The following is a 10,900-nucleotide window of genomic DNA, read 5'->3' as shown; positions in this document are numbered from 1 at the left end:
GTGGTCAGCCACTGATCCAAACGAGATATTGAGTCAAATTCCTTCACCTAGTATAAGGAAAGAGGAGCAGGAATTACCCCATGTAAATACATTAAAAACACAAAATAATAGTACCCCAAGCTGTTTATACATTTACAGCTATAATCTACTAACTTTCTTCATTATTTGAAATTAATCATTCCAGTTTATAACTTTCTTCATTAAAAAATTGTTTATTTTTTCACTATCCTGTTACTATTTTGATGATACTAGTGACTAGTTCCTGGGCTTGACATTTCTCTGTTTTCAAACATGTGTAAAAAGAAAATTCATTAACAGTCATAATTATTGTGGCAAAAGAAACTGGACATTGCATAAAAATGTGAAAGTAATATGGAAAATTACTCATTGAACATGGGAAAACATTAATTGCAGAGTTAGAATATGTATGGAAGCGGAATTCCTTTAACGCATTTCAATGCATTATCAAAGAAAAAAATTACAATAGGATGAAAATGATGTGGCAGGCAAAAGTTCGACAGGCAAACATTCCTTTCCACTATCACTCCTGAGTTGTGATGAACATGTTACAGGAGGCTACTGAGAAATTTGCTTGAGGTTGGATGTGATCCTTCAACTTTGGGAGGCCAAGGCATGTGGACAGCTTACGCCTAGGAGCTAAGAGACCAGCCTAGGCAACATGGCGAAAACTTGTCTCAACAAAATACACACACATACACAAATTAGCTGGGTGTGGTGGTGTGTACCTATAGTCCCAGCTACTCAGGAGTCTGAGGTGGGAGGATCACCTGAATCCAGGAGGTTGAGGCTGCAGTGAGCCATGATCACATCACTGCACTCCAGCCTGAGTGACAGAGTGAGGCTCTGTTTCAAAATATATTAAAAAAAATTATTTTTGCTTGATTCTAAACATGACATGGCAAAAGATGGAAAAACAGAAAGTATAAAGGAAAAAACGCTCATTTAAAAATATATTTTTTTTTATTTTTTACTTATTTATTTATTTTTGAGATGGAGTTTCACTCTTGTTGCCCAGGTTGGAATGCAATGGTATGATCTTGACTCACCGCAACTTCCACCCACTAGGTTCTGAGGCTCCTGCCTCAGCCTCCTAAGTAGCTAGGATTACAGGCACACTCCACCATGCCTAGCTAATTTTTGTATTTTTAATAGAGATGGGGTTTCACCATGTTGGCCAGGCTGGTCTCAAACTCCTGACCTCAGGTGATCCACTTGCCTCGGCCTCCCAAAGTGCTAGGATTATAGATGTGAGCTACCATGCCTGGCCACCTTCCATTTATTTCATGCCACGAATACAGCAAATTCTCACTACTTAGTTTTATATTTTAAATTATATTTAATATATATATATTTTTTGAGACAGAGTCTCACTCTGTCACCAGGCTGGAGTGCAGTGGCGCAATCTCAGCTCACTGCAACCTCCGCGTCCCAGGTTCAAGTGATTCTCCTGCCTCAGCCTCCTGAGTAGCTGGGACTACAGGCACGCGCCAGCACGCCCGGCTAATTTTTGTATTTTTGGTAGAGATGGGGTTTCACCATGTTGGCCAGGATGGTCTCGATTTCTTGACTCATGATCTGCCTACCTTGGCATCCCAAAGTGCTAGGATTACAGGTCTGAGATGTCATGCCTGGCCTTAACTAATTTTACTTTACACTTATTTATGGGTCAGATTATTTTCAAAAGAAAAAATTAAAAGAGCAAATTATAAGAATATAAATGGAATATTTGCTCCTGAACTAGTCTTACAGCTAAATTACTTCTGAATATAAGTCGAATCTCAGCATGGCGAATAGAACTGTTTAATTTGTGTGATATATAAAAGAAGACCTTTGGAAAATACAACTCAAGGTATGCTGGAGTCATGTTCAAATAAATGTTTAGATTTTACATAATGAAAAGGAACAGAGGTTTAACTTAAATCTTCAAATAATGTAACATGTCCCAAAAGCATAACTTACTGCTTCAGTGTAAGCTTCACTGTTCTGTTCTTCATGAGCTTCTAGGAGTTTCTGGTAGCACAAAAATATTTCAAAAAATAGTTCCGTAAGATGAAGTCCCATTACTAAATATATACTGTAAGTATAATACCAATGTTGCCAAATATTGCACACAATTGAGGAAATACTCAAATACGAGTCAAGATTCAAGTTAGGGATCTAGTTTTTGTACTAACATTTCTGAGGTGCCTATTTCAGAATACAACTACATGTTTCTGACCTTAATTGCATTTGAACACCTATAATGCTAAAGCAGGAAAGTACCAGGGCCCCTCAGTTAGCAGACTTTATAGATTAAAACTTCACTTCATACCCAATCCCACTTAGGTGTTGTCACCTGACAGAACAAAAGCATTTTTCTTCAAAGTTCTAGTATTACTTACTTTCAATAATTTACATTCTCTTGAATCAGTAAACGCTGGAAACATTTCCTCATATTTCTCAAGAGCAAGCTGAGAGAGAAAAACCACTCATCAATTTCAGACTTACTAAACAAACAAAGCTTTCGACATTTTACCAGCTTCAAATAAGATCTACCTATATCCTATTAAGTGTTGAAGAAGTATGCAGTTAAACTCAACAGCAGAATCAACATAGAAAATCTGTCCATTCTGAACTTTCCATTTCAATTAAGAATAATTTCTAAACCATTTTCTTCTGAGTTATGCTGCTGCCGAAAAGACAGTGTAAATGAAAATGAATTCGTAAACACTCACAGACTAGGTATCTGTGCCATCCATTAAATGGAGAAGCTCTTAATACAGTACAGATTCCAAATAAATTACATTTAGCTTCCTGCTCAAAGCTGACAGAAAGAACATTCTCTTAGTGGCTTTAATTCTGCTCTTCCAACTCCAGACACGGGCCACGCCAAGGCTGCCTGCCTTTTTGCCTCTTGGCTCCCAGTGCTCACTGTGCTTTCCAACTGCTTCTCAGTCCTCACTCCAACACCATTTGTGAGCTTGCCTGTTTTTTTGGTTGTTTTTTAAATGGATATTATCCTACTCTTATCGTCTCCTCCTCCCCCTTAGTTCCTTATTTCTTTTCTTTTTTTTTTTGAGACAGAGTCTTACTCTGTCACCCAGGCTGGAGTGCAGAGGCGCAATCTCAGCTCACTGCAACCTCTGCCTCCCAGGTTCAAGTGATTCTCCTGCCTCAGCCTCTCAAGTAGCTCTTAGAGACACCTGTCACCACACCTGGCTAATTTTTTTTGTATTTTTAGTAGAAACAGGGTTTCACCATGTTGGCCAGACTGGTCTCGAACTCCTGACCTCAGGTGATCCACCCCACTTGGCCTCCCAAAATGCAGGGTTTACAGACGTGAGTCACCACGCCCGGCCCTGTAATTTCTTTAAAGCAAAACTACTAAAAAACAAAAACAAAAAAAAACTGGCTACCAGTGAATATATACATATATTTAAGCCTATAGCACTAAGTATTCCCAGGCAGTGCCCCCCATTCAAGTACCAGGCTCTACACTGCTTAGCTTCCAAGATCAGACGAGATTGGGTGTGTTCAGAGTGGTATGGCTAAAACTATCAGGTAACTTTTGAGAACAGATTTGACAGCTGTTAAAAGATTACAACTGGGACACATACCACAGAAAAATACCTACTATTTTTAATGTATCCAGTTTATCCTTGGTACTAACATCGCAATGAAACGACTCCAAGAACAAGAGAGAATGTATACGTGTTCTTAAGGATGAAATCAGTCAATCAGTGCTGAAGGACTCCTTACCTTGGCATTCAACTCGTCTACTATGAAGTGGCAGAGGGCAGCTTTGAAGAAGTAATCCTTTGCACTGTACTTCAACAAAGGATTATCCATGGTGTTTGCCCCAACCTAGGCACAGAACGCAGAACTAAATTTAAAAGGCTTACCCTCTTATATCAGGCAAAGTCATCCTCATCTGTTGTCCTTTAGAAAATAATTATTGATCTTATGTTAGTTTAGCTATGAAATACATTATTTTAACCCAATACCATATAGTAGAAATTTTACTAGACAAGACCGTTAAATACATGAAGTCTTAACCAGTTAAAAATAGCTTAGAAGAATCCTGCTTCCAATAAGATGGAGTAAACATCCTTTCCCCTAATCCTCCCACAAAGCGCTACTGAAAGCCCAGGTCATTTTCTAAAAAACAAATGTTTCCCAAGGGAAAACATGGTGGTGGGTTCCCTGGGTTTTCTTTTCCCTTCCTATATCCATGGCATGAAACTGAGGAACCAGCAACCCAGAAATGCCCGTATGCGCAGATCAAAAGAGAAGAGACAAAAGACTGCTTTCTCTGGCCAAAGGACTAGAAAAGGGGCAGCCCAGTAAGAGAGAAAACACTTAGACAATAACTGCTCTACTCTAGCCAAATACCACAGAAAAACTGACGCCCTAACCCCATTTACATCGTCCTAAAGTCCATTCTTGAAAGACTGTAAGAAGGACCCCAATACCTCTGCTTAGGGGCTTCAGAGAAGACCAAATAGGGAGCTGAGGCTTCATCCCCACCCAACCCGCTGCCACTAAGGCAGTGCAGACCACACTGGGAGCCTGCATCCTGCCACTACCCAGCAAGAAAGAGGTTCCCCTTCTTTCTCCAGCTGATGTGCTGTCAGAAGAGGTCTAGTGGAGGGTGAAGACTCTCACCATACCAAGAACAAACCAGCACTGTGCTGGCAGAAACAGATAAGGAGAGGGGATGCCACTTCTGCCCAGGGCTGACTAGGCCCCTCAGGTGTCAACAGAGACCTGGTGGGGAGCTGACACTTCTACCTCCACCTGGCAGTAATGAGGTAACATCCCCAACTTCCCCAGCCAGAGGAATGTCAAAGAAGGCCAACTGAAAGAGACGGTTTAAACAAGACCCAGTCTCATAACCTAATGTGCAAATGCCCTATTTTCAATCAGAAATGACTCGTAATACCAAAAACACAGGAAGATCTCAAGCTAAATGAAAAAAGACCATTAATGGATGATGGTTCCAGATGATGGAAATGTCCAAAATATCCAACAAAGATTTTAAAGGAGCCCTCATAAAAATGCTTCAACAAGCAATTACAACAACAGCTGAAGCTAATGGAAAAATGGAAAGCATCCACAAAGAAAAAGGAAGCCACAGGAAAAAAGATATAAAGTAAAAACAAATAAAAATTTCAAAACTAAAAAAAAAAAACACACGTAAAAAGTGGGTGGGCTCAACAGCAGGATGAAAGGGACAGAGGAAAGAAGCAGTGAATGGAAGACAACAACAGGAACAACAGAGAGAAGACAAACTGACAAAAAAGAACGGCACATCAAGGACCCATGGGATAACAAAACAGTCTCACTTTGGTGGCATCTGTGTTCTAGAAGGGGAGGAGAAAGAGAAAAGGGCTGGTTGGGCACGGTGGCTCATACCTGTAATCCCAGCACTTTGGGAGGCCAAGGCAGGTAAACCATTTGAGGTCAGGAGTTTAAGAGCAGCCTGGTCAACATGGCGAAACCTTGTCTCTACTAAAAATACAAAAATTAGCCAGGTGTGGTGGTGAGCACCTGTAGTCCCAGCTACTTGGGAGGCTGAGACAAGAGAAATGATTGAACATGGGAGGCAAAGGTTGCAGTGAGCCAAGATTGTGCCACTACACTGGCACGTCTGGGAGACAGAGCAAGACTCGGTCTTAAATAAAAAAAAAAAAAAGGAAGGCTGAAAAAGTACTTGAAGAAATAACTGCTAAACAATTCTCAAATTTGACAAGAAACATAAACCTATAGATTCTGTAAGTTTAGTGAAACTCAAATAGCTTAAAACTACATATATCTGTCCAAGCCACATTATAATTAAACTTCTGAAAACTAAAAGAAAAAAAATTATGAAAGTGCCCAGAGAACAACACCTTTTTTATAGGGGAAAACACACTGAATGACAGCAGACTTCTCATCAAAAACAATGGAAGCTGACTGGGCGCGGTGGCTCATGCCTGTAATCCCAGCACTTTGGGAAGCTGAGGTAGGTGGATCACTTGATGTCAGAAGTTTGTAAAACTTTGGAAGCCATGAAGTGCACATTTTTCAAACTAAAGGAAAAGAACAATCAACTTAGCATTGTACTCCCAGGGAAACTATGTTTCAGAAATGAAGCGGGAATTAAAATGTTTCCAGATAAAGGAAAACTAAGAAAATCTGGTTGTCAGCAGACCTACCCTAAAAAAAATGACAAAAGGAGGTTCTCTAAATAGAAAGGAAACAATAATCTTGGAACATCCAGAAGGAAGAAAAAACATGGTAAGCAAAAATATGGGTAAATATAACAGGCTTTCTTTCTTGAGTTTTCTAAATTATGTTTGGTGGCTGAAACAAAAATTCTAACATTGACTCATGTGGTTCTAAACGTATGCAGAGGAAACATTAAGACAATTGTATATTGAATACGGGGAGTAAAAGAACAGAAAGGGAGGAAAGATTTCTGTATTTCACCAGAACTGATAAAATGATGACACCAACCTAGAGCATTTAACCACAAAAGCTACAGAAAGATATATACCATTGATTCTCCAACAATACGGGTTTAAACTGTGTGAATCCACTTATACACGGATTTTTTCAACCAAATGTGGATTGAACATACAGTAGTCTTAGGAATTCAACACCCACGTTAATGGAAGGCTGACGTTTTTATATGTGAGTTCCACAGGGCCAACTGTGGAACTTGACTATGCACAGATTTTGATATATGAGAGAGGTCTTGGAACTAATCCCCTGCAGACACTGAGGAATAACTGTACATAGAAACACTAGAAAATCAAGAGGGCTGGGCGTCGTGGCTCATGGCTATAATCCTAGCACTTTGGGAGGCCAAGGTGGGCAGATGACTTGAGCTCAGGAGTTCAAGACCAGCCTGGGCAACATGGCAAAACCCCATCGCTATAAAAAATAGCTAGGTGTGGTGGTGCATGCTTGTAGTCCCAGCTATTCTGGAGGCTAAGGCGGGAGGACTGCTTGAGGTTGGGAGGTGGAGGCTGCAGTGAGTCAAGGTTGCACCATTTCCCTCCAGTCTGGGTGATAGAGTGAAACCCAGTCTCGAAAGAAAGAAAGAAAAGAAAGAAGAAAAGAAAAGAAAAAAGCAATGCAACCCATAAAAATGTTGGAAAAAGATAAACAAAAAGCAAAGGATAGAAAGCAAAAACTTAAATGGCAGAAAGCAGAATTAAGCCCTAACATATAAATAACTGCATTAAATGTGAATGATCTAAATACACCACTTGAAAAACAAAGATTGGCACAGTGGATTAAAAAACAGGATCCAGATTGGCTGTGGTGGATCATGCCTGTAATCCTAGCACTTTGGGAGGCCAAGGCAGGTGGATCACTGAGGTCAGGAGTATGAAACCAGCCTGGCCAACATGATGAAATCCCATCTCTACCAAAAACACAAACATTAGCCGGGCATGCTGGCATGCACCTATAATCTCAGCTACTCGGGACGCTGAGGCAGGAGAATTACTTGAACTCAGGAGGCAGAGGTTGCACTGAGTCGAAATCACGCCACTGTACTCCAGCGTAGGAGACAGAGCAAGACTCTGTCTCAAAAAAAACCAGGATCCAACTACAAGAAACTCACTTCAGTTAAGTGATATAGACAGGCTGAAAGAAAAAGAATGGACAAACATATCATATAAACATTAATCAAAAGAAAATAGGCAGGGCTATAAAGTGGATAAAGTAGACTTGAGCCAAGAAAATTACCAGAGACAGAGAAGGACATTATGTAATGATAAAAGGGTCACTCCAGCAAGAATAGTAATCCAGAGGTGCAAAGTATGTGAAGCAAAGACTGACACAATGAAAGAAGAGTCAGACAACTCCACAACTACAGTTGGAGATTTTAACACCCAACTCTCAACAATGGACAGAATTAGAAAATCAAAGGCCAAGCATGGTGGCTCACACCTATAATCCTGGCACTTTGGGAGGACAAGGCAGGCAGATCATTTGAGGCCAGGAATTCGAGACCAGCCTAGCCAACATGGCAAAACCCTGTCTCTACTAAAAAATAGAAAAATTAGCTGGATGTGAAGGCACACACCTGTAATCCCAGCTACCTGGGAGGCTGAGGCACGAAAATCGTTTGAACCTGGGAGGTGGAGAGTTGCAGTGAGCTGAGATCAAGTCACTGCACTCCAGTCTGGGTGACAGAGCAAGACTCTGTCTCAAAAAAAAAAAGAGAGAGAGAATGAGAAAGAAAGAGAGAGAGACAAAGACAGATAGATTAGCAAGTATATTAAAGAACTTAATAATGCCATCATCCAACAGGAGCTAATCAACATTTATAAACATCACCCAATAACAGCATAATCATAAAACATATGCCAAGACAGACCATATTCTAGGCAAATTTGTAAGAACTGAAAACAAATTTGTAAAAATTGAAATCATGCAAAATAAAACAAAACAAATTTGTAAGAATTGAAATCATGCAAAAATATGTTATCTAACTACAATGGAATTAAAAACAAGAAGTCAGCGACAGAAAGATTACAGAAAAATCTCTGCCAAACACTTGGAAATTAAATAAAACACTACTAAATAATCCATGGGTCACTGAAGTCTCAAGGGAAATCAATAAATCCAACTAACTGAATAAAAATAAAAGTACAATGATATAATAAAATTGGGAAGTAGCCAAACCTGTGAAAAGGTAATTGATAACACTAAAAATGCATATACAACAAAGATAAAAATCAGCAAGCTAAACTTCCATGTGAAGTACCCAGAAAAAGAGGAAAACAAATCCAAAGAAAACAAAATGGAGGAAATAACAATAAAAACAGAAATCAGTGAAAATAAAAACAAAAAAGAGAAATAATTGAATTCTACCAAACATTTAAAGAGGAATTGACACCAATCCTTTACAAACTCTTCCATAAAACAGAAGAGGAAGAAGACATCCTAATGCATTCTGAGGCCAGAATTACCTTGATTCCAAAACCAGACACAGACACCACAAGAAAACTAACGATCAATATCCTTTATGAATATAGACATAAAATCCTCAACAAAATGTTAGCAAACCAATTCTGGCACTTACAAAAAGTAAAGTCAGCCACAAGGGTGGTCAACATCTATCACTGGGCCCCAGTAAAAACTCAAAACACAGGGTTCAGGGGAGCTTCCTTGATTGGCAGTAGTCTACGCTTATTTTCACTCATTACTGTTGGGGGAAGTAAGTGCTGTTTACATAACTCCACTGAGAGAGGACAACTGAAAGTTCTTCCTGGAAGTCTCCTGGAGCCTGCCCCATGAGTCTCTCCTTTGACTGAGTTTAATCTGTACCCGTTTGCTGTAATAAACCATAACTGTGAGTATAACAGCTTTCGGTGGGTTCTGTAAGTTCATCTAACAAATTATTAATAAACTTGAGGGTGTTCTTGGGAAACTCCTCAAAGTTTGCAACAACCACGTAGAATTTACTCCAGGAATGTAAGGTTGGTTCAACATATGAAAATCAATCAATGTAATATACAATATTAAGCTGATTAGAACAAAAACCATACGCTTATCTCAACAGATGCAGAAAAAAGTCTGACAAATAAAGGACACAAACCATATGTTTATCTCAGACACAAAATCTAATACCCTTTGATTATAAAAACACTCAACAAACTAGGAAGAGAGGGGAACTGCCTCAAACTGATAAAGGCATTTACCAAAACCCCACTACCAATATCATACTTAATATGAAAGACTGGAAGTTTTCCTTACAAGATCAGGAACAAGACAAGGATGTCTGCTCTTGTCACTTCTATTCAACACTGCACTGGAGATTCTAGCCAGGGCAACCGACAAAATAAAGTAAAATACATTCAGATTGCAGAGGAAGAACTAAAACTATTGTTATTTGCAGATATCATGATTTTGGATATAGAAAACCTAAGGAATCCACACAAAGAAACCTATTAGAGCTAATAAACAAGTCTGGCATGGTTACAGGACAAAAAATTGATATACAAAATTCAACACCATTTCTATACACTAGCAATTAACAATCTTAAAAGAAAATTAAAAAATAATTCAATTTATAGTAGCATCAGAAAAAATAAAATACTTTGGAGTATGTTTCACCCAAGAAGTACAAAACTTGCACACCAAAAACTACAAAACACTGTTGAGCAAAATGAAAGAAGATCCAAATAAATATAAAAGGAACTCTGTATTCATAGACTCAGACTTAGTATTGTTAAGATGGCAATACTCTCTGTGATGACTGATTTTAGGATGGCAATATTCTCTGTGATGACTGATTTTATGTGTCAACTTGAGTGGGCTACAGGGTGCCCAGATATCTGGTGTTATTCTGAGTGTGTCTGTGGGGTGTTTCTGAATGAGATTAACATTTGAATCAGTAGGATGAGTAAGCAGATTGCCCTCCCCATTGTGGGTGGGCCTCATCCAATCTACTGAAAATCTGAATAAAATAAAAGGTTAAAAGGAAGAATTTATTCTCAACGCCTGTCTTAGAGCCAGGACACTGGTATTCTCCTGCTTCAGACTCGGACTCAGACTAGAAATTACACCATCAACTCTCCTGGTTCTGAGGCCTTCGGATTTGGACTGGAGCTATACCAGTGGCTCTCCTGGGTCTTCAGACTGCAGATTTCAGACCTTCTCAGCCTATATAATCAAGCAAATCAATTCCCTACAGTAATTTCTCTCTCTAAACACACATACACACTCACACACAAACACACACACACTTGGTATGCACATTCCATACAATCTCTATCAAAACCTAAGCTGGCAACTTTGCAGAGATTGACAAGCTGATCCTAATATTCGGATGAAAATGCAAGGGATCTGGAATAGCCAAAACAATTCTGAAAAAGAACAAAAAGTTGGAGGACGCATA

The 10,900-nt window shown here is 39.3% G+C and overlaps 1 protein-coding gene across 1 annotated transcript; it reads right to left on the bottom strand.

The window, feature by feature from the left end:
- Positions 1-5: 5 nt before the first annotated feature.
- Positions 6-9,109, bottom strand: LOC113223025 (beta-soluble NSF attachment protein-like; the record flags this gene model as incomplete). The annotated part of the gene is made up of 5 exons (XM_026452616.1): positions 6-47; positions 1,981-2,031; positions 2,403-2,471; positions 3,760-3,864; positions 9,083-9,109. Coding segments are annotated over 5 exons (294 nt in total), but the record flags the coding sequence as incomplete, so codon positions are not given.
- Positions 9,110-10,900: the final 1,791 nt, after the last annotated feature.

Source organism: Piliocolobus tephrosceles, unplaced genomic scaffold (assembly GCF_002776525.5).
Source record: "Piliocolobus tephrosceles isolate RC106 unplaced genomic scaffold, ASM277652v3 unscaffolded_37776, whole genome shotgun sequence".
Lineage (NCBI taxonomy): Eukaryota > Metazoa > Chordata > Mammalia > Primates > Cercopithecidae > Piliocolobus > Piliocolobus tephrosceles.
The sequence above is the reverse complement of the archived record's forward strand: the minus strand, read 5'-3'. Positions and strand labels throughout refer to the sequence as shown.